Consider the following 25,340-nt stretch of genomic DNA (forward strand, 5'->3'; position numbering starts at 1 on the left):
GAAGAAGCACTCTACCCTATATAGTGTAGGTTTTCTTGGCAATGTTGCATAAAATATAATTTCAAGCAACTTTGCTGAAGACATCAGTTGCCATGACTTCAGTTTATGGAGATAATGGAGGTAGTTTGACAGTTGCACCCTGAAAACAGATTTTAATCATGTTATATCTTTTATATTTTAAATTTTGAGTTTCCCCTTTAGAGGGATTAATCAACCAAAGGGTACCGTCAAAAGATAGGATTTTGCATACCTAGAATCTTCTCTGAAGACATTATGTACCTAAAGTTAACGGTTTTGGAGTAATCATCACGTTTTTCACCGTTTGGACCCCTGTGCCATGGAATGAAGCGGTTGTCCTTAGGTTGGCTGGAGGATCCTGTAAGACCAACCATTGAAAAAGCCTCAACTCCATTTTGTAAACAAACCTTGTAAGGCTATTTTCTCGTGAACCGAAACCTACATTCGCAAAGCTAAAACACAATCGGGTTGAGGAGAATTTCCTCTTGAGGCCTTTTCAATTGTTGGTCTTGAAACGTTTTCACTTCGTTTTACCTTCGCATTTAAAATGCTTCAATTTTCTACGGTTCGATATCACGAACTTTCATCGCTCTAATTCTTTTTGTTGAGGCCTATTCTGCGCTGCGAGGGAGGTTACGTGACATGCTATCACTAGTTAGTAACATGACAATAGTCACCATGAGTGAGTTGACCCCCCCTTTTTACACGAAGATTCACCTCACTCGCGGTGACTTTTGCCACCTCACTTGTGATACACACTTAGTTTTTTCTACCGAGCTCGGCTGTGCAAATTTCGGCAAAAAAGTTTTACTGAGATTTCAGCAAACATTTCATTTGTTTTCTGAGATTCAACTAAGCATTATCCGAGACTCAGCAATCAAATGTCACTTTTGCTGAGATCTCAGTGAAACTTATTTTGCCGAGATTTGCACAGCCGAACTCGGTAGAAAAAAGTAAGTGTGTAGCGAATCACCTCATCTCACTCGCGGCGCAGAATAAGGGAGATTTTATTTTAAGCGATGTCCTACGTCATTTAAATATATATATACAAAAGGAAAGGGAGGGTCCAACAGGGCACCCGATTGAAGCGATTTGGACGGGGAGGGTGGGAATACCAACTCCCTGTTGATAACATTTCGTGGATAAAGGGCGGGCTCTTCTCCCCATTCATTGTGACATCTTCCTGTTTGTGAACTCGCCTTTTTGACCAATTGTGCGATCATGTTGCTTTTTGTAAAACATGTTCAAACTTGTTCAATAGATTGATTTTTAAGCGGTTGGCCACATTGCCCCATTGGCGAAAGTGCTCCACTTTCCCCGATGTTGATTTTTTTGATTGACTCGTTATTTGTGAGAAATCGACGATTGAAATCGAAAATTACAGCTACGTTATTTTAAGGTACATCTTTTTTAGCACAGACAAACAGACATAACGCATTGGATATTTCTCACTGTAAAACATAGTCACTAAAACACTATCACCATCTGTTGAATACACAGTGATACGCTCAACAGATATGGTGTAAACGTCAAACCAATTTACTATGCGTGCCACAGGTGATGGCACTACCAACTAATAAACATACTAATTGTCCATTTTACTGATGCTTGATTGATGGTCAACTTGCGAGAGTTATGTCTGTTTGTCTGTGTCTTTAGTATAAGTTTTGAACTCACAGACAGATTTTTTTTCAAAGTTTTTTAGCTGAACGGCATCGGTGGTGTAGTGGTAAGCGTGATTACCTCTCACCCCAGCAGGCCTGGGTTCAATCCTAGTCGGCGTTGCCGGGATATTCTGAGGCATAACATCTCTGATCACTATGGAGGCGAACCAGCCCAAGGCTGAAAGCCTCCCTAATAAAGTTAAATAATAATAATCTCTGATCAGGGAAGTAAAGCCGTTGGTCACCGGTTCATGAGTTGATGGGTCGATACGAGAGTCGATAGGTAGGGTCCAGGTATAGGATCTGCCTCCCTGGCGGGGTCGGTAGCATTGGTGCTCAGCACGGAAAAAAGAATCGACGGAAAACAAACCAAGGGCAAAAAAAAAATTAAAGGGTTGTGTCCTAGACACGACCGCAGTATGACGTAGAACCTATCTATCTATCTCTATCTATGATACATGATATATGCATTTAGGTTACAACCAAGCAACACGGGGTGTTGTTGAAAATACATCTTCAATACAAACTATAGGTATTATTTCCAAAAGGAATAACTTCAATACAAACTATAGGTATTATTTCCAAAAGGAATAACTTAAATACTTACATCTACACAACCAAAAAAGCGCAAGGGATTAAGTCATATAAAACAAGTTTTGGTAATATAAGATGTTATTTCAAAATATCTATAGCACCACTGGATAAGTTCTGTAAACATTATTAGCTACATCGTTAAGACTAATGAGCTTCAACTATCTCCATTTATTACTTATTAAAGGTTTAAAAACCTGTCAGAAACACATTTATAAAACTGAATGTATGTTGGCTATAGCTGAAAAATCATACCCTCAATATTTTTAACAGCAAAACAAAAAATCTGTTTTCTTGTTTTTTTTTCAACTGATCATAAATTAGTGCTGATAAGTTCTTAAATTTCTGGATCGTTAAGAACTGTTTTCTACGTGATAATTACATTTTAAATAATTAAATGGTTTTTATCTTGTCATTTATGCCCGAATCTTAGGTGCACTTTGAAATTCATCGTGAAATGTGTTGTTTTGCTTCCTAAACTAAAGTGGGCCTGCTGAATTTTACAATATTTGAGAAATTATCTATGTGATTCATCTGGAAATAACGCTCAATATGAAAAATGACACATGGCGTCATGAAAATAAAAAAAAAAAACTGCCAATTGAAAATATTGATCATACCCCAAACACGACAGTCTTTCACATTAAAAAGTTTTAATTTAAATGACAAACTTGTCGAAGACAATATATTATTGTTTTACCGTTCATTATTGAGCTATTCACATGATTTACTGAGGAATTTATACACACAATTTGATAATTTGAAGCTGATGAAGTTTGTTTTCAATAGAATAGGATCAAATTTCTTAGTATACATTCAAAGACTATGAATAGCTAATTGAGTTATTTCCCTTTAATTTCGATATAATTAATTATATTTGACAGATAGGCGTATTTCGTCTACTACTTGCAGACTTCCTCAGTTCCAAGTATTCAAATAGTACAATGAGCAATGCTTGAGTACTTGGCACTGAGGAAGTGGACGAAATACGCGTATCTGACAAAAAATAAACAATTATAACGGAATTAAAAGAAAACAACTCAACCCACTCAAAAGCTCCTCATCGTTTCATTAATCATGTTACGCATCATACGAAAGATTGATTAAGACTCTTTGACATCTTTTTGGGGCACCCAAATACTGAGACAAAGCGTCTACTACAGGGTGCGTGACGAATTTTTGCAGTAAATGGCATATTTGAGAAAAAATACACCAGTTAGTTATTCTAGCAATGAATTTTGTGCGATTTATTTTCTTTCGCAACATATGGAAGTTGTAAGTAAATTTATTAAAAAAAAATTGCCTTCCCTTTCGACGACTGTAGTTAGACGCTTCCGGAAACTGCAGTATGCACGTTTTAAAATGTTTCGATCCATAGATGTCATCACTGCCTTGATTTTAGCTTTTAGCGACTTATGTGTGGTGTGAGGGGTTCTATTGGTATCCCGTTGGACGACGCCCTATACAAAATAATCCAACGGATTGATATCGGGACTGCTTGGGGGCCAAATTTCTTCCTCCCAAATTTACGAAATATTTTCCGTAAGCCATTATCACTTTCCCAAGCCTTTTTTTAATATTATACACTGTTCTTTCAGACACATTTAACGACCGAATTATTTCTTTCATGCATACTCCGGCGCGCAACAAAGCGACAACGGCTGACAGATTGCTCTCTTGTTTCAACATCTTTACGTTTACTCAACATTGTTTGTTTAAATCTTACACCTAACAGTATAAGCTATCCAGTGCTGCCAAATATATCTAAATCATGATGCACAAGCATGAGAAATTACTATTTGAAATTTACTGTAAAAATTCGTCACGCACCCTGTATTTCTTTGACCGAAGCAGAAAGAAACAATGACTAATCCAATAAATTGTTCACCTTCCCTTGGAATTGTTTAGTGCGATACAATTTTACATTAATCAGAACGGTACATTGTAGAGCGTGAAAACACTTAAATAAATCCCGCTCTCTACTGTATAATCATACGGCATGATAGCGTATACATCGCTCCATTTTATGTTAAAAAAATTATGAATACGTTGGATTTCTTAAAAGTATTAAAAATTGTTTAGCCAGCAATGTGAATGGCTGTTCTGACATCCTTCAAGCGAAACTTTTCAATCCGACGTAACTGCTTGTAAACAATGGCTTCGCATATCGATTTTTAGTAACTCGTAACACACCCATGCAAACTAACATCACGATCTTTTAGGGGAAATTTTTATAGAACTGTTGGTGGTGTTAGTTGGGCGTTTGCGTGAGAAGTAACGACAAATAGACGTTCGAAACCAATGTTAGCAAAAGCAGTTGCGTCTATTTGAAATGTTGCACTTGAAATACTGTATGAGTAGGAAGTTCTGATTTGGTACTATGCCATTGAAAAAACATTTGGATTGGACAACACCGAATGGAAAAACAAAATCCACTAATAGGAACAGTTCTGTCAGCATGAAGTATTAAGGGTGTGAAATAAACATGTATAATACTTCCATACAACTTACAATAGAAAACATCTATGAGTAGTTATGGTGTGGTATTTACGACATCATTATAACCTTTAAAGAACGTTCGAATCAGACAGTACTAAATCATAAATGAACAATTTGACCAAACAAGGAAAACAAAAAAAATCGTATCCTATTCTCACAATTGCCCCGTCAAGATGGGTAAAAGATGGCCATGTTCTGTGGCCACCAAACAATTTTATTTCCCTTTCAACGGATGCGAATAGTGCTCGAAATGTGGTTACGTGGAAAAATCAGAACTGTAAAGTTGTCGGTCGAGCCGGAAGCTATCGTAGAGCAGAAGACGTGGTATCCAGACTCGAAACAATAACGGATTCCAAAGATTCTGTTCACCTACAACTAGGAACTCGCGGACGGCCTTAAAAAAGAAAGCGAAATTTGAAGTAAAGACGTACAGTTTAAAATCTCCTCAAAAACAGTTAATCGTGGTAAGTTGAGTAAACAAAAACTTCAATCGCCTATTTCTTGCGAATAAAGGCCCTACACTGAGGAAATATTACGAATGAGCTCCATAAGATATGCTTATGAAATTTCGACAAAAGAATAAACTTTGAAATTCATAAGAAGTTCTTATGAAATGACGTCAGTGGCGTTGATGTTCTTTTTCATACTATGGTCTTGAATTTTTCATAAGATAATCTTATGAGCGGACCTCTACTCTATTTTATGGATTTCATAAGACACTCTAATGGAATTTAGTGTATGTATTATGGAGCATGTTTAACATTCATAATACCGAACCTGCAATACATTTTGCTGGCTCGGTGTAATAAATGTTAATTTATTATTAAAGTTCATATAAAAGCCAACATATTCTATTTAAAAATACATTTATTTCTATATAAGAACTTATTACTTATCTCGTGTACTCTGAAAGGGGGCCCATCTATGGTTTCAATATTTATAACACTCAGTTCATTTAATCTTTCTATTGCTTCTGTGGCAAGATAATGCTCATCGAATGATCCTACAGTCCAGTGCCTAACAATGGCTAGAAAATATTCTAGGTGTTTTATAAATTCTTCGATTTCAAATAAATTCGTTTGAGCTTCAGTACTTTGAGTTACGAACTGCCCTGAAGAAAATTGGTAACCATTAAAAGATAATACTGAGGTAAACTCAACGGATTCATGTTTATCGAAAGGCAAATCTGTTACCAGTTTATAATATGGCCTAGAGGAAATATTACTTCTTTTGAAATTACCTTGGGGAGGTGTTGCTTGGAAGCTGTTATTATATATATCGTAACTAAATTGTAAGCATGATTTCATGCATAATGTGTATGCTACGTTTGTACGAGAAGTTATAATATGAGCATATTCTTTGATAGCTTGATGTTTCGCTTCATTTCTGAAGCACATCATCCGTGAAATAGGACCACAGTCTAAAACAACCTTAGGATAGTGTAATAGAAAGTGATGTTTTGGCTTGAGAGACGCTTTAAATAGTGTTTGATACAATGAATGATGCTTACTAATCATTTTTTCTAGATTTTCTACATCTTGCAGAGTAAATTTTTTGGAGAGAATTTGATCAACCATTCTCAACAAACTCTTACAATACTCCCAAACGAGATCGTCAGATGGTACATAAGGTCCAACAATAAAAGTAAAATTATGGCAGAAGGCCCTCATCTCATCAGCACTCATCCGCATTTTAATAGTTTTATTTTTAGTTTTGCTATCGTAACTGTAATCAAGATCTGGCATTCTTCGAAGACCGGCATCTAATGATACTTGGCTGACTATATTTTTACGAGTATTAACATTAGCAAGAGCTAGAAATTTCTTATCATAAAGAAAATAATTCAAAGCTTCTATGAGTCCATATTTACAAACACCATTGCTGAAAATGTCATGCATGGCATCAACACTTGGGTTTTGAATGACGTGGAATGAAGGAAGCTGGTTGAATATTGATGGTCCTGCTAAGCCTGTTAGTGAATGATCTTCTATTAATATATCTTCATTATAATTCTCTATGGTTCGAAGATCAGTTGTGCATACAGCACAATCCGTTTGAAGTTGTTTTTTGTGTCTTCGACAAAAACGGCAGTAAAAGGTAGCATTAAATCCTTTCGATAGTGACAAAAGGGAATGAACCCCTAGGTTGTCACCTTGAAACAAACTCAAAATAAATCTCACTTTTACATTTTCCCCTTCGAGCTGAACTATAAGACCTTCTTCTTCTAATTTCTGGAACGGTACGACTAACTTTTTGACCAAGGCTTCGACACCTGCTTGTTGAATAACAACCTTCCTTACAGTTCCTGCTACTAATATATTACTCAGCTTAGATATCATATTGTCTGGAAGACAAGGACAGTGGAAATAAATTCCGCACACTGAGTCCACTTTATTGTGTGATCCTTGGGCATCATTAACCTCAAATTCGTCCGCGTATATCCATAAAGGGATAATGTATCTGGTAGATTCATCTGACTTGTATTTGTTTTTTATATCTTTGCACACCCTGCCATTGACAAAATTATTAATACTTTCAGAGTTTTCAAGCCTTTCAATCCGATCTAAGACCTTCCTCAAATTGTTTCCTGTTTCAAAGTACTTTTTTAATTGGAATTGTATTGGGTTTAGTACCAGACAACTTTTTCTACATCCTTTGGCAACAATATCATTGTCAACTGTTGGTTTATCATTTTCCAGGGTATAAATTACAGGTGGTTCGAAAATTCCAGTGTCTTTCAAATGGTTGAGAAACTTATGCTCTGTGTTAATTTGTTCGAATGCAGTTTTGCTAGTTTTTAATAATGTTTCAAACCGGTATTGTAAGTCCTGATCGTTATTTTTTAGGTTTAGAGCTTCGATGTTGTTTAATATTCCTACACAAAATTTTTCGGTGGCTTGTTGAACTTCCTGCACGTCATTTCTACTGAAATTATTTTTCTTATGCAAACTTAAAGTGAATTCCAATGCCAATTTTTGTTGCATGTTGCATGTATCAAATGTCTCTGGACCTCGCTCTGGATATTCGTTGCTTATTTGATATTCTAACTTCTGCAACTTGTTTGGTATTACATTCTCATTGCTATAACTTTTCTTTTCTTGTTCTGACTCATTGGATTTTTCATTGAAACGGTGATTCAACATATGCTTCTTAAAATTATTAAAAGTACTAAAAATTTGGGGACATACAGGAAATGTGCACTTCAGATCGAAACTGGATGGAGTCTTGTGATAATCGGAAATATGACTTACTAAGCTAACAGCAGTTGAAAACTGCTCCCTGCAATCTTTTATGGGACAGTTGATGAGCGTTGTTCAAAAATTCGTGTAGCTTTTCAATGTTCCTATATGTATTTTTGCTGTAGATACCGTAAAGATGGTGACGGATGAAAATCCAGACCAGTTTTGAAATTTTGGAAACAGGTATTCTCAGTACAGTTGTTAGCTTGAGGAATACATCAACTCCTCTTGATATGTTGGTTAACTTGTATTCAAGATTTTTGTAAATAACCAGGCATCCGTTGTTCGGCGACGAAAAGCTATAGCAAACAAACTATACCAACAGGTAGATGCAAGTCAATAAGGAATGAAATCAAACATTTATACTACATTTATAGAACATGATCTGTCCAGTAATTTCAGAAAATTAGATGCAGAAATATTGTTTTTTAAAAAACATCGTTATAGCTTTTAAAATACCAAAGAAGTTTTTTGTTAATTCTATATAACTTTTATACAACAATAGTTTTTTTTCGAAAACATGTTTTCTGTGTTACTTGGGTAACAACCGACGTCCCTCCTTTTTTACATATTTTGCTAAACACATACTTTCTAGGCCCCGCAACTGAAGCAGAATGATGTGCAACCAAGTGGTATTCGTTTATGATGACTGGATTTGGGAAAATGGCTTATTTCATGAAAACAGTGATACAATTCTAGATAGAGCTGGAATTAGGGCGTAACAGCTTTTGTAAACAATGACTTCTCTCGTTGATTTATGAGAATTCAAGGCACGCCTACACTGCCGCTCTTCGCATGTCGGTCCCATAGCAGTTTTTGTCAAAACTGAGTTTTACAATGCAAATGGTAGCTGACCACTCATATTTTCTTAATACTGGATGAACTCAATAACTTTGTTCTGAAAAAGTTTGGAAAGACAGCCAAATTGGTTGTCTCATCACATAAGAAGCAATGGTACGAATCAAGCTAAAAATGCGATTTTCTCGGCTTGCTGATTTTTGCCATGGGACCGACATGCGAAGAGCGGCAGTACACAAACCAACATATCCATCGGGTAGGGGAAGTCTTCCTCTACTCAATGGTGATATCGATTTGCCACGGCGAGTCATGACTTTCGAGAAATTATCGAGAGAAGTCATTGTTTACAAATGCTGTTACGCCCTAATTCCAGCTCTATCTAGAATTATCATTTGTACATTTTCAAAAGTTCAATTACAGAAAAATTGGAAAAGTATTTATTTCAGCAGGTTCGTAATGTAATATCCTATCGATTGGCGTATTTGGATTTAAATTTCATCTATAAATGACAAAGTTACAAGCGTTCAAAACCTAACACTCTTTCACCACACATATTTTTTGATTTGCACCCCAGTATAGTCGACAAAGACGTAGTTCTACGTCAAAATATTTTTAGTTCATTGGCGAGTTCATCTCGTAAACTCACTGACAGAAGCTTTACAAGTAACGACGGTCAGAGATGAAATTTAGTTACAGCGATACCTGGTAGCTGTAACGACGGATTTCTCAACCATTTCTATACAACAAGAACACCCCTCTGCACAACGATGATTATTTTTGAAGATTTTCACATTTATTCTTAAATGACAACTTGAATCGCAAATAGCGGTACAACGTGCATTTAGCTTCTTACAGGTTATCGCTCACTTGTTTTACTGCGGTGCTCATTGTTGACAATTTGTCGATTTTCCTTCCGATTCTTGCGCGTTTCAACTTTTCCGATTTCAGGATAAACTTTTTCAACAAAACATATAATAAAATAGAACTCTTTTCACGTTTCCCACGCTAATCTATTGCCAGGTTCGTCTCTGGAACAGACTCCTCTCATCGTTCTAAACTAACAGCAATATGTAACGCAAAATATAAAACAATCAATGATCAACAGTACCATAGTTGCAGTTTTCCAGTTCCGATCTACGTACTTTTTTCAACTTTTGTATGTCATCTGTCTTCGCTTCACGGCAGCACTTCCTCTAACACTTAAGGCTTTTCCAGGTGGCGGGGGGCCTCCCTTTGTTTTGTATTCATTTTGTTCTACGCATACATGTATGCATGTTTGTTTGTATGTTATTAAAAAGAGATTTTTTTTGGCACAAATTCCATCACAAACGAATCACATTTTTTCTATAATAGGTTTGTTTTCATCGATTCACTCGTCTTCTTCGTCTACTTCTCTAGAAACGACATTTTTCTTAAGATCTTCATATTTTCATCATTTTTTTTTGTCGATATTTGATTGTGTATAAAAGCTTATCAGTATTTATAGTATGTGTGTATCTGTGTACCTTATAATGTCCGGCGTTAGTTTGACTAAAAAGTATCACCGAAAATTGATAAGAACATTGTTAGAAAAAGAAAAACCTTGTCCGATCGAATTCGATTCGGAGTAATCTAAATCTTTCCAAAAGATTCCAAAATTACGATTTCATGGACAAATTTATCGCTTTTTGTATGGTTGAACACATTCATTTTCCTAGAAAAAATGTCTTGTAATACAGGTTTTTCCATTTTTTTTTTGATGTTTTTCGCGAAACAATATAAAACTGTTTGGCGGTCGCATTTAATAAAAACATGGACTAGGTTCGACAGGATCGATATAATATCAATCGTTGTTATATGCTTTCGCGTCAAAGAAGTGTATTGATAGAATGTTGGGATTGGATGTTTAGTTGAAATTATACAGTAATGTGTTATCAAATTATGACTTTCCAAATGGCATTATCCGGTGGTATTCAATGAACGTTCACGCGATAGTTAAAAATATGAAGAAAAAACTAGGGGGTATCAGCAAATCTTGAATAATCTAGACTTCGTACCGGAGTTGAGATCAATTCGGAACGTGAAGCACCACCAAATAATCCATCCGGCTATCCCATTTTTTGTCTTCTACGCTACAGGGAATCGATTTGTGCGACTTTCGTGTGGGTTAATCATCGACCGATATTTCATATTCTTTGTTTCCTAGCTACAAATTAAAACAAACAACTAATTATCTCATCCTGTTACGGGACGTGTTAAAATTACTTCAATGCCCTGATCGTATTCCGTCCTTGCTGGACTCCCTCCTACAAGTTGGTTAGTTACATCATTTGCTTTTTTGCTTGCTCTACAAGTATATCACCAGATGAATATTCCTTCTCTTATCAGCTTTCAGCTTCTTTTGCGTATTGTTTCCCAACTGAAAAGCAATACCCTACAAATTATTAGAACATATACCTACGATTAGACTTGTTTGTGTGTATAAATTCTCTGTTACCTGACAACAGTTTAAAAAAAAAAACTACATAATTATTCACTTACAAAAACTACACATTACAAAAAAGGGGGGCTGCTAGCAACAACAATCTCGTCTCGGCTGGGCGTTGGTCCGCACAAATGTTCTTCCTTACTCCAATCATGTCATGTAACGCATAATTTCACGGAGGGCGTAGAGCAGTTCTGCTTGGTTGCGTGCTTCCAAGATCATCAGATTCACGTGAACCTATTTATCCAGACGAAAAAAAAAACGGAAAATTTCAATAAACTTCTCCTAGGCTTCTGCCACATCCAAAGTGAGGACTTACCTTCTCGCTGTGCTGCAGCTCGACTAGCACGCTATCGTAGTCGGTTTTGGTGATCCGCTCCGGGAAGCAGCAGGCCGTCTTGATGAACATCTTCAGGGCCCGATCGAGCAGCTGGTTCACTTCGCCGTAGTCGTAATCGTCGTACCGGATGCCATACATGCACTGGATGTAGTTCCAGATGGCTCGGCGAAACTTGGACGTGTCCACGTTGGTCCGACCCGCAATGGTGTAGTACGTCAGGTTGTACGCCAACCGAAACTTGTCGTCCAGATAGAACCCAACGTCGTTGTAGAGTCTGGAATTGGATACAAAACGAAAACGTTGCAGAAATAAAACAGAAGCCACACTACTAGATTACACCCAATTCACACGGAACCAATTCTTAACTAGCCAAAGCGTAAGTGAAGCTGCTTACCGATTAACGAGCGAGTACCCATGGTCATCCCACGAGTAGTCCTGTATCCGGAAGGTCTGCGGAATGTTCTCCGCACCGCGCCGGGCAAAGTCCTGATATGTGAAGTTGGGATCGTCCACGTAGTGCCCGATCTGCTGCGGCTGTTCCAGCGAAGGTTCCCGCTGGACCACGGCCGGCAGTTCGGCCGCCTGCATTTCAACGTGCTTGAACCGATTGCTCAGCTCCATCTCGGTGCACTCCGTGTTGTTCTCCGATAGCTTCTTCATGCGTTGCATCAGTGCGTCGACGGACACCTCGACGATGGTTTGCGGCGGTGGTTTGATTGCTGCAATTCAATGCGAAATACGTCTACGTTGAACAATATTTCCACCAGCGGAATCGCGGCAAAGAGACAGAATATAATTACCTTCCTGCCCGTTTTGGTAGAGATGATGATGATGATGATGATTATGTTCGGTTTCAGTCTTTTGAGGTACAACATTGTTGTTTTCGATCCGTTGACTAGATGTGTCCAGTTCCTGCGTGAGGCCACAGGAGAATACGAAAGACGACAGGGAATGGAAGTGGGCAAGCAGGACGATCGCGTGCACCACTTCGGAAAGTGACCAACTGTTTTGACCCTTGGTCAAGCGCTGCAAATGGACGGATGAAATTGAGTCAGTCACGATTGTTAACGGTGGGAGGTAAGGAAGGATTCCCACTTACCTCTATATGCTCCTTATTGAGGAGCCACGGACGGTGGGCTAGGATTTTGTTGATATCCGATATGGCACGTAGTTTGGCGGGAATGTAATCCAGCCCGTTTAGCCAGTTGCGGTCGCCGCCGTGCATGAGGAACTCCTTCTCGTACAAGTTGACCAGGTAGGTGCACTTATGCCTGGCGGCAGCCTGGAAAAGGGGAAATTAGTTATTTATACAATGCAGTAGTTTTTTTTTTAATTTATGTAAAGCTACCAAACAGTAGTTACGACTCCGCAAAACGGCTCCGCGATGGAGCCTTACAATCAAATGAATTGAAAAATAGTTTTCTTTTTGAAAAAAAGTGCTCCCCGGCCAATGAATATAACTCAACGAGAGAGTCGCTTCTACTCAGATGTATGGAGAAATTTCTAAAAACTGTACTGCCGTTCTACGCATAACTGTCCCATGTTCTATGCAATCCTTATGCACCGTGGGACTCTTATGCGTATAACGGCAGTGTAGGATCGCGCAGTTTTTAGAAATTTCTCATACAACTGACTAGAAGTGAGTTTTTCTAATTGGCCGTGTAGAACAAAAGATGTGCCATATAAAAGGTACATTCGATAAAATTCTACCATATCCATTGGACCTCCGTCACATAATCGCAGTACTCGTCTAAATATTTTAAATGTGACTTTTACCGATTTGCACGCAATTTGAAAATGATTCTTTGCTCGACTGTCGAGCTGTTCAGTCCGTATTTTCACTCGAGTTCTCGATTCGATTTTGTTTCGTTTTGTGCTGTCGCGTTGCGCCGTGTAAGTGTCGCCACCTTCTCGCGTTCTGGCAAGTTTAATTGAACTTGCAAACACGAAACAAATGGTGCGTAAACGTGCCAATGAGCCAGCAGCGGGCCCTTCAAAGAAGGTGCTAATCAAGCCCAGCGCGTCGCAGGATGACGCCGGAAAACGAGTACTGCAAGCCAACCAGTATGCAGTACTCCCGGAAGAAAATGGCGATGGTGACGCCGTTCCCATTGCAAGACGAGAGCGGATTCCCCCGCTTTTCACGCCGGTGAAGGATGTTGCCAAGCTGGGTGCCGAACTGGCAAAACACAAGCTGCTGCCTCGCTTCAAGCTTTGCAGCATCGGTACCAAAATCATGTGCTCCAGCCTGGAGGAGTACAAACAAATAGGAAGTTTCCTGAAGAACAACAACGTGGACTTCTTCACGCATGATCTGCCATCGAGCAAGCCACTGAAGGTGGTTTTGCGTGGATTACCGTCGTTCGAGGCTACTGCGGTGAAGTCCGAGCTGGAGCGGCTTGGGCTCCAACCTGAGGCCGTGTTCCAGATTAACCGGCGTCCCAACCAAAACACCAGCTTCCGTGATCAGTTGTTCCTTATGCATTTCTTGCAGTCTTGCGGCTCTGAGATCCAAAATCCGGGACCTGTTTCAGGTCATCATCAGTTGGGTGCATTACAAACCCCAACATCGTGATGTTACGCAGTGTATGAACTGCCTCTCATATGGCCATGGCACCAAAAACTGCCACATGAAGACAAACTGCGGCAAGTGTGCTGTAACTCACTCAACTGCGTCCTGTGAGCAAGTCGATGACATCGAGCCAACGTGTGTCAACTGCGGTGGAAACCACCAAGCCTCCAATCGCGGATGTCCCAAGCGAGTGGAGTTCATTAATATCCGTCGGAAGGCCACAATCAACAACCAGGTCGGTCGCCTTCGTAATCATCGTTCGCCTCCTGTACTAACGGAAGTCCAGTACCCAGCTCTCCAGCCCCGTCGACATGTTCCGAACCTAGCCCCGCTTCCGCTCAACAACCAACAAGCCAATCCCGCGAGTATCCAAATGGTTCCCAACATTCGAACAGTTCAGCATCGTCTCGCTGTTGCTGCGGCCCAGCCAATTCCAGGTTCATCCACCGCCCCTGGTTTATCATACGCTGGTGAATCTGTCTCAGGTGAATCTGTCGACGATTCTCCGTTCACCTCGGAGGAACTTGTGACGCTCGTGGCCGAGGTCATCATCATCATGCGTACCTGCAAGACTCGATCTGAACAGCTTCATGCTGCATTGTCACTCGTCACCAAGTGTGGACCGTGAAGCTATAAAAATTGCAAATTGGAACGCTTGCTCACTGACGAACAAGCATAGAGAGCTACTCGATTTCCTCAACACCAAGGAGGTCGACATTGCTATCATCACCGAGATGCATCTGAAGCCCGAACTGAACGTATTCCTTCCCGACTTCCGGCTCGTCAGACTTGATCGCACCTGCTCTGGAGGTGGAGGAGTGGCCATCGCTGCAAGACGGAACATCAGTTGCCGGCTGCTACAAAACTTCCAGCTGAAAACAATTGAAACTATCGGAGTGGAGGTGAGCACATCACTTGGCCCATTCACCATCATCGCGGCCTACTGCCCCAAGCAAACCAACATCAGGGACGGGTCGTCAGTGGCCTTCCGAAAAGACATCATCAAACTCACCCGGAGGAGCGGGAACTTTATCATCGCTGGCGATCTGAACGCAAAACATCAAGCTTGGGGCAACGGTCGGAGCATTAGAAACGGCATCATCCTCAATGAAGACCTGCAAGAGGGCCACTATACCATCTTGGCCCCGGACTCTCCCACCCGGTTGAGTCGGTCTGGGGTTAATGCGACCATCGACATCTTCGTAAGCAACATGGGACACAACGTCTCGCAACCTGTGGCATTCCAGGAGCTGAGCTCGGACCACTACCCAGTGGTGGCCGAAGTTGGATCCTCGGTAAACCGATTCGAAGCTTCCCGGCGCAACTACCATCGAGTCAACTGGGCGCAATATCAACACTGCGTCGACACAACAATCGACTACGATGTCTAACCGGAGACGTCGGAAGATGTTGACCGGTGTCTACAAACTATCGAGGAGGCGATTTCCCGGGCCAGGGAACAACACGTGCCAGTATCCAGACAGGTGAGTAACACTCTGAACCTTGACAGCCCTACCAAAGATCTTATTAGACTCCGTAACACCATTCGTAGGCAGTACCAGCGTACTGGCCTGCCTAACTTGAAGACCAATTGTAATCGATTAACAAAGATCATTCAGGCCAGGTTGGTGGATCTCAGGAATAACGATTTTGCTAGTAAGATCCGCTCTCTCCCAGATTGTGCTAAGCCCTTCTGGAAACTTACAAAAATTCTTAAAAACAAGCCTAGGCCTATTCCCCCACTGACCCCACTGGATCGTCCCGGCGACCCAGTGGTTCATCTGATAACTCCTGAAGAGAAGGCTGTGGCGATAGGTCAACACTTCGTCAGCTCCCATAATCTCGGACAAAACATCGTCAGCCCTTATGAATCTGAGGTTGCTGAAAATGCAACCAATCTTCTTCAGATTCCTAACATTTTTCCAGAGGAATCCGAGATTACGACTGACGAACTGTTGGCCTATATCAAATCATCTAAAAACATGAAGGCCCCAGGTTTCGACAACATCCTGAATCTGGAACTCAAACACTTGAGTTCCAGATTCTACAACCATCTGGCACTGATTTTAAATCAGTGCCTCAGACTTGGCTATTTCCTCTCGTGTTGGAAGTCAGCTAAAGTCATACCCATCCGGAAACCAATCAGCCTTCTCTCAGGGTTATCAAAACTGTTCGAAAGAGCACTGTACCACCGGCTCCTAACATCTGCCGATGAAAACAACTTGTTACTCGAGGAACAGTTTGGTTTTCGGAAAGGTCGTTCGACTGTCCACCAGCTGACTCGAGTAACAAACATTCTCAGACGGAACAAGTCTGTTTCGAAAACATCTGCCATGGCGTTGTTGGACGTTGAAAAAGCATTCGACAATGTCTGGCATGATGGCCTGGTGTTCAAATTGCAGCAGTACGGTCTTCCAATCTTCCTAGTGAAGATCATAAACAACTATCTATCAGACAGGACGTTCCGAGTCTCTCTGAATGGCATCTCATCGGATGCTTTCAACATCGGTGCCGGGGTTCCACAAGGAAGCATTCTTGGCCCCATCCTATTCAACCTGTTCACCTCCGATATGCCGGCTCTCCCTGATGGTGGATCATTGTCGCTGGGCGTCACAGTTGAGTTTAAACTCAGCATGTTCGGCACCAAGGTGATGCTCCGTACGAAAGCGGAGTATGCGGTGGCCGTGAACTACTTGAAGGATTCCAAGGCGAAATCTTCACGCATGACATCCCCGGTGAGAAGCCCTTCAAAGTAGTCATCAGGGGTCTACCAAACTTTGGCCCCAAGACGATCGGCCTTCCGGAGACGGAAATGTGAAGACGTACCCGGTTTGTCTTTTCCTGGTACACTTCCAGAAAGGGATGGTGACGCTCAATGCGCTGCAAGCCATCCACTTGATCCCTTCCATCATCGTACGGTGGGATCCATACCGTGGCGGCCATCGTGACGTGACGCAGTGGCTCAATTTTAGACACGGTACCCGCAACTGCAGCAACTGCACTCAAGAACACGCCACTTGTTACTGCCCTGCGGATGGAGCCGTGGCGTTAAAATGCGCCAACTGTGGTGCTCATCAAGGTTCCGACCGACAGTGCTCAAAACGCGAGGACTTCAAACGCACACCCGAAAGCAGGCGGCAACCAACAGTCAACCAGGACGAAAGAAGGACAAAACCCCGGCATTCAGGACGGAGGATCTCCCGTCTCTTCGTGCTCATCAGCAAATAAAATCGAATTCGCGGGTGCATAACGTGGGCCTTCTAACCGAGACCCACCTGAAGTCTGGCGACAGCTTCTGGTTGCCTGACCACAACATTATGCGGCTTGATCGTATCAGTTTCAGGGGGGTGCTGCGGTTGTCATCAAGAAAGGAATCAAGTTCTGCACTCTGCCTCACATCCACACACAGTCTCCGATCGCTCCTGCCCCAGTTACGCCAAGGAATCCGAAATTCAAAGAATCAAGATCGACCAAGTTCGTGACAAGGACAGAACGATTTTGCAACTACAAGCCGCCTTACAACTCAAAAACGATAATCCCAGCCCTGTACTGATCGACACACCCCATGTTGAACCTGTCATGGCCAACCTTGTTGCCATGATCTAGCAACAAATTGAACAAACCAGTCTACAAATGGAGCGCATGAGCAGCAATTTCCAATCAGCCATCGAAGCCCTGACAGCCACCCAAATCGAGACCCAACGCAAACTGCAGCTGATCGAAAGTATCATCCAGACACCCGGCAGATCATCCTCGAGTCCAATCCTAGTGCAACCCATAACGATACCACCACCGCCTAAACTAAACACCATTGTTAACTCGCCGATCATTATCCCAGCATCGTCTCAAGGAACCCCCATCGTGCCTTGCAGTGACTTATCGTTCACCACAGAAGAGAACTCGGATGCATCCATCACCCCAGTAAACCGTCCGAACGCCGCTACCTGCCAAACGTCAACACGCCGAAAACTGCCAAACGTCCTATCAGCGACCTCGACCCACCAAATTGCCCACCACGTATAGCTCAAGCTCCCAAAATTCCACGACCGCATCGCATTTCACCAGAGCCGCCCGACAAAGTCAAACCTTCCAAAAGAAAATGGAAGTAATTGTTTCGCAATCACCTCCAACCACCGGTTATCAGACCCTTGCCATCCTCTCTGAAATCTGAAATCTCCAATGTCCAACTCACCACCACCAAGTACTTCGAACACACGCAATAACCATCGCCAAGCATACCTGTGTATGGCCTCGGGTAGCCGGGGCCCTGTTGAACCGGAAGCTATATCCCACCGGGAATCCTCGGACACCCCCCGACACTCGAACCAACCAAGCGAAGATATTTGTGCCTTGGGCACGCAGGGCACCAGCAGTGCGGACGCCACTCCCACACCGGTACTGCAGGACCACCTCTGCGGTCCTCGGACGGAGAATAAACAGAAGAGCCCAGCGGTAGCCCCTGGTAGCCGGGGCCCCGTCAGTGCGGACGCCACTCCCACACCGGAACTGACGGCAACCCCCCGGCGTCGGGGGAAGTCTGGAAGAGGGACGCACAAGGGCGGAAACGCTCATCCCCCTACGGACAACGAGGGAGTCAAGTCTGCTCGTGATATCGGAACGGATAAGGGCTCATCAACCCATTCCCCGAAGGACTCCGAGGGAATCGAAACCGCCGCCACAACAACCGAAGTCACTAGAACGTCACCGGGTAACACATCCTCCGCCTTTGGTGGGGCTCTGTCTCATTCGGCATACGAAATCGACCTTTCGTCCGTTTCGCAGCACTACGATGCATCGAGTATGTTCGATATTAGCCTACCCGACGACCAGAGTAGCAGCCATCACCGTGATGAAACTGGGTCCCCTGGTTCGTACAGCTCGTACCCCCTACCGGCCTTGCCAAATCCGATAAAGTTCCTGTTGCATCATCTAGCGCATTTGGAGCTGCTATGTCAAGTCAATTCTCCCTGGGTGATAGCGCTCCAGGAAGTCAACAAGGTAACAGTTGAGCAGATGAACCGTTCGTTGGGCGGTAGATACTGCTGGACAGTTAAACGTGGGAACAATTTCCGACACTCCGTCGCCATCGGGGTTCTGAAACACGTCCCGTTTCGGTTTATCGACCTTGGCTCAGAGCTTCCCATTTTGGAAGTTTGCTTGAAGGAACCAGCCAACATCGCAATAGCATGCGCATACCTGCCTTGTGGGAGATTATCAAACCTCAACGGTCAAATAGACAGCATCTTCGATAACCTACCTGAACCGCGTATATTTTTGGGTGACTTGAACGCGCACCACTCTAGCTGGGGCTGCCCCCGGTTCGACTCGAGGGGTTCCACACTGGTAGACAAGTTCGAAAGGGAGGATATGATCATCCTTAATGACGGATCGCCGACCTTTTTCAATGGACGGCACACCACGGCGATCGATGTCACTGCTGTTAGTCGTTCCCTCGCTGGAAGAATGCAGTGGAGCGTCAATCCGGACCTCTACGGTAGCGATCATTACCCGGTTCAGGTGCAACTCTTTGCCGTCGCTATACCGGCAGAAACGCGGAGACCTCGGTGGCGCTATGACGAAGCCAATTGGGAGAGTTACGGTGAAACCTTCCAGTCGCTCCTTCTACAACGTTACACTGACAGCATCGAGAGTCTCACTGAAGCAATAAACGCAGCTGCGTCAGCAACCATCCCGAAAACCAGCAGCATTCCGGGCGTAAAGCGCTTAGATGGTGGAACGAGGAAACGAAGAAGGCAGTTAAGGCTCGGCGAAAAGCCCTTCGACGAGTCAAACGGCTTCCCATAGATGATCCGGATAGGGAAAACACGCTCTGTATCTATCGAGAACGGCATAACCAGTGTCGCCAATTGGTCAGAGATGCCAAACGATCCAGCTGGACGGACTTCCTCGAAAGCATAAATGCCTCACTGGGGTAAGGTCAACGCCCTCAGTGGCAAGCGGCGTACAGCCACACTGCATATACAGGTAGACGGCGCTGCAGTCTCCGACCCCGGAATCGTTGCAGATAAGCTTGGCGACTATTTCGCTGACCTCTCTGCGATTTCCAAGTACGAGGCGACCTTTCAACGGCTAGCAAACCCATCGACATCGTCCGTAAGCAAATTTCGAGTTTCTCCGGACACGAACAACCACGTTACAACCTGGCAGGAGCTGCAGTTCGCGCTTAGTAGAAGCAACGGGAAATCAGCCGGCCCAGACGAGATCGGCTACCCGCTGCTCAAGAACCTGCCTATCCCGGGTAAAGTAAAAATGCTGGAACTCTTCAACCAGCTTTGGCAGACAGACTCGTATCCAGAGCATTGGAGGGAGAGCTTGGTTGTCCCCATCCCCAAAGAAAACGAGCCGACACGGGATGTGGCGAAGTTCCAACCCATTGCGCTCACCTGTTGCATGGCAAAGGTGTTCGAGCGGATGGTCAACCGACGACTGAAGCAGTTTCTCGAGTCTGGCGGCTTTCTAGACCATCGCCAACACGCATTCCGGCAAGGCCACGGTACATCCACGTATTTTGCGACGCTAGGAGAGCTCCTCGAGGATGCCAAGGATTATGGTCTCCATACGGAGTTGGTTTTCCTGGACATTGCGAAAGCCTTCAACCGTACATGAACGCCCGCGGTACTGAAGCAACTCGTCAGCTGGGGCCTTAGCGGCCATATCATCCATTTCGTCCAAAATTTCCTGACTGGCAGATCCTTCCGAGTCTCGGTAGGTAATACCAAATCCCGCACTTTCTGCCGGAAACCAGGAAACCGGCGTTCTCCAAGGTTTAGTGATCGCTGTCACTTTGTTCCTGGTAGCCATGAACAGCGGTTACCAGCGAACATCTACATTTTCGTGTACGCAGACGACGTGCCAATCGTAGCCACAGGTCAAACTCCGGGACGAACGAGGATTAGAGCCCAAGCAGGGGTTTCCGCCGTAGCCAGATGGGCCGCTTCGAAAGGTTTTCAACTGTCTGCTGGAAAGAGCGCTAGGTGCCACGTTTGCCAGTACCGACATCGGGTATGCGGACCTTCCATAAAGATCGGTAATCAAGCTATCCCATTGAAGAAAACTGTGAAACTGCTGGGGGTTGTCATTGACCGGTCGCTGAGTATTGGCCAGCACCTTCAAGGGGTCAAGGCCAGCTGTCGCAGCAGGACAACAACAGAGAAGTACGTTTTCGTGTTGCCCGGGCCATCGTAGACAGCCGGCTGATGTATGGACTGGAGCTGACCTGCATCGCTACCGAAAAGGCAATACAAATACTCGCTCCGGTGTACAATAGCTACACGCGCATCATCTCCGGTCTCCTACCCTTGACGCCAGCCGATGCCAGCTGTGTCGAAGCCGGCACTCTCTCTTTCCGATACCGCATCTACGCAGCCATTGCCAACAAAGCCGCTGCATTTTCAGCAAATACCGCCGAAAACGACAGAATCTGCCTCCTCAGCGAGGGGGACATAGTTCTCCGTACAATCGCCAACGCAGAGCTCGCCCCAGTGGCCAAGATTCACTGATACGGAGATAAGAGTTGGCAATCTCCCGCACCAAACATCGACAGCCGGATAAAGGAGAAGTTCAGAGCCGTATGCTGTTTACTGTGTTATTGTACTAGCTATTTATATGTTTAGCTAAGTAGACTATAAAAGGTTGAAGTAGCATGATACTCAAGCAATGTGGCTGGGGGACCTCTCTCTAAGGCTTCCCACCCTTTACGGAGATGAACTACACGCTAACTTCAGCTTACTCACCGGGTGAGTCGAACGTAATCACTTTCGTCCGATGTATCGAGTTGTCAAAAACTGAGTAAACGAGAAATGTCAAACTGAGTTGAAGTCACTCAGTCAGCAAAATCCTGGACTTAGAAACAATGTCAACCATGTTGGAGGAAACTTCATAGGAAAAGTTACTCAAAACCGGCTGAAATGCCTTCAGGTAAGAAGGAATTGCTTAGGGAAACGGTGTTGAACATTTACTGCTCCGGTAGAATGAATCCGGAGCAGGAAATTTCCATTTCCTTAAATAAAAATCAAAACAAAAACACTCCCCGCAACTGAAAATATCGCTGAGTGGATTTGACTCTGTCTACGTGAGAACGTAGTTTACTCAAAAGTGAGTCAACATAAGGCTACTCAATTTTGAGTAGCCCTACTTGCCGCTGAGAAAATCCACACTTCTATCACCGAGGCTCTTAGTGTGGACGTGGAATCGCCAACTAGAAATGTCCGGTTCATCGCTGTTTACTGCCCTCGGCAGTGTGCCGCCAACAACGGATTAGCAAGCAAATTCAAGAACGACCTGACCGCCACTGTGGTGTAGTGGTAAGCGTGATTACCTCTCACCCCAGCAGGCCTGGGTTCAATCCCAGTCGGCGCCGCCGGGATGTTCTGAGCAGGGGTTGAAACAGTTGACGTTTTTTACTACACTCGCTCCGTTGTCGTGCGCGACAGTCTGTTTGTATTCGAACACTCATGCTCTACCGTCGTCTCTCTCACACAACACGAGCGGTAGAATAACATACGAGCTAAAAGAAAATTATCAAAATATCTATCATATGACATGTGTGATTTCGTTGTAATTCCTCAATTTGGTGTAAATCAAACCATTTCTGATCAGAAATATTATTACTAGGACATCATTGCTTGCTATTTTCAGAATCACACAAGCACACCATCAGCAGCTCTTATTATGAGAAAAACTAAAATACATACATTCGTGACGGTCTTCGGCGACGGTGTCGTATGACAGAGCCTTTCATACGACATTTTAGTTTGGTACACGGCGAATGACAACGACCCAAATTTGAGTTTAGTTCACTCATAATCGCCAAAAGTGCAGGAACTCAGCGATGAGTTAATTTGTCTCATGTTTTCCCAGGATTTTCCAGGGAAAAATTCCCGAATTTGAGAAAAGTAAAGATTGGATTCTCTCAGTCTATTGGTACTACTCCGAGACTGAATAAAATTTTCGTCAATTTCCTCATTTTCCGGCAGATTTTTTAGGTTTTCCACAGGAAACCATGAGACAAATTTTGCTCATCGCTGAGTTCCTGCACTTTTGGCGATTATGAGTGAACTAAACTCAAATTTGAGTCGTTCTCATTCGCCGTGTACTGTACTATGATAGCTTGTTTTGCAAGTGTCGGAGGCAAAGGCAGTCAATTATCACAGAAAATGTGTCGACTACCGTGACCGCTTACAAGACTGGTTCTGAGGCATAACATCCCTGATCACGCCTTCCTTCGGAAGGGAAGTAAACCCGAGTTGGAGGGTCGATAGGGGTAGGGTCCAGGTGTGGGAACTGCCTCCCTGGCGTCGGTAGCATTGGTGCTCAGCACGGAAAACAAGATCGACGGAAAACAAATTTAGGAAAAAAGTATCAAACATTTCAGGAAAATTTGCGTAGCTCCAAGAACATCATTAGAAAAATAGCCCCAGAGAATTACTAGAGAAACTATGGAACTATGCAAACCTCAATTAAATTACTGTTAATAAATCGGTGACTCATTCGTGCTGGGCTGTTGAACCTCTGGTCAGCCTCGTGCATGAGATCAACAAAAACCCCAGCACCGGTGCAAGTGCCACACCAATAATGACAAAACCGACTGCTATTTTCATACAAAAGCCGGCGAATAAACAAGATAAAAAAATACGTTGTTTACCAATTGTCTGCTTCACAAGAAGAGGAGAATCGCCTCGCAACAAGTAGAAAAGATAGGATACACTTGTTCATGGTAAATAATAACGATGATAATAACGAAATCTCAGTTATGGGGGGTGGGCGGTCGGTAGAGAAAGGCATTTACTGGGTTGGGTGATTAGACTTTCCCGTCGCCGTATCGGTGTAATATGCAACGTCTGGTTCGGGCAGCCAGACGTCGAAACATCATTACACATTTCCAAGTACCTACTCCTCATTTTGCATTGTTTTCTAATTTGAGCAAACTCACCATAATGGCTATGTAGGATCGATACTCGAACGGCAGCGGTCCATCGCAGTGCATCACAAAGTTCTGCGTGTTGAGATAGTGCTCCAAGTAGCGCGGATGATACGCTATCACCTTTGTGACATGGTCCAGTTCGGTGTTGTCCATCAGTGAGTTTTTTGACCCGTACTGCAAATGGAAAGAAACAAGAAAAGAGTGGGATTGTTACTGATTTGTGTGTTTATTATTATCAGCCCGTTCGCAAGTCGTCCGTGTGTGTCGGTTTCGGTGTCGATGGGTGATAATTCTAGAACAATAAAACTGCACAAGAAACGTGAACCGGGCACTGAGCCCGAGAGTACAAGAATGATTAGCCGCACTGACCGTCGTCGCCAGAGCGGTGATTAGCGATTGTGGCGGTAGAATGGCCAATTTGTGCTATAATTTCATACAATAAAGATTCTTATTGACCTCATTCATATGCCTTGCGGAATCGACAGATTGGTTCATTTGATTCTGACATATTACAAATATTGCAGTAAGGGTCCATCTTGATAACAAACTTGTAGGCAATATTTGACTAAAATGACTGGTGTGTGAGGTGATTCCAATCACATTATCCGTTTCAAGCTATAGGTAATCGAATGACATACTTTAAAAAAATCACAATTTTTTGTGTAAATACAGAAATTTTTAAAATATGTCTATATGGACCATAGCATGTTATAATTACAAATGGCATCAGGAGTCCACATCGTGCTCTCTTGCCGTGCGGATCTATTTGCTTTTTGCTGAAGGAAGTGTTACTACTACCTAAAGCTACAACAAATTTAAACAGCACTTTTCAGTGCTCAACCTGAAAAAACTTCTACCTTGTTCAACTTTTATTCCTCATCGATCTTTGTTTGGACCCTACCCGAGGTAATCCTTCTTGGATATGGATTTGGAAAATTCCTCTTCGATCCTTCAGATTCTTATAGTAATCTGCTTGGAAGTCGATTTGGATAAAAATTTCTGCCGCCATGGCGACAAATCGCAAAAGAAAAGGGCAAGCTCTTGATCCCTCTTCTGATGGAATTAATTTGAGCAATCAATTTGATTGATTCACGGATGATGAGAATGATCCATCATCCAAGAAAAATTCTAGTAAACTTTCCCGGCTTAATGCCAAGAAGGAAAAGATTCCCCCTATTGTGATAACCACTTCCGATTTCCATGCTCTTCGCA

At 43.1% G+C, this 25,340-nt stretch overlaps 1 protein-coding gene across 1 annotated transcript in view; it reads right to left on the reverse strand.

Annotated features, from left to right (window-relative positions):
* Positions 1-10,126: 10,126 nt before the first annotated feature.
* Positions 10,127-25,340, reverse strand: part of Sesn (Sestrin) — a 154,475-nt gene continuing 139,261 nt past the window's right edge. The window contains exons 3-8 of the mRNA XM_065231860.1: positions 24,138-24,302; positions 12,713-12,895; positions 12,414-12,639; positions 12,008-12,332; positions 11,593-11,887; positions 10,127-11,510 (exon numbers count right to left, since the gene is read on the reverse strand). Of these exons, the coding sequence (XP_065087932.1) occupies positions 11,424-11,510; positions 11,593-11,887; positions 12,008-12,332; positions 12,414-12,639; positions 12,713-12,895; positions 24,138-24,302 (1,281 nt within the window). The 3' untranslated portion in view covers positions 10,127-11,423. The remainder of the gene's footprint in view (positions 11,511-11,592; positions 11,888-12,007; positions 12,333-12,413; positions 12,640-12,712; positions 12,896-24,137; positions 24,303-25,340) is intronic.

Source organism: Ochlerotatus camptorhynchus, unplaced genomic scaffold, assembly GCF_037179485.1.
Source record: "Ochlerotatus camptorhynchus isolate MF236.1 unplaced genomic scaffold, CSIRO-AGI_Acam_v1.1 ptg000361l, whole genome shotgun sequence".
NCBI classification, from domain to species: Eukaryota; Metazoa; Arthropoda; class Insecta; order Diptera; family Culicidae; genus Ochlerotatus; species Ochlerotatus camptorhynchus.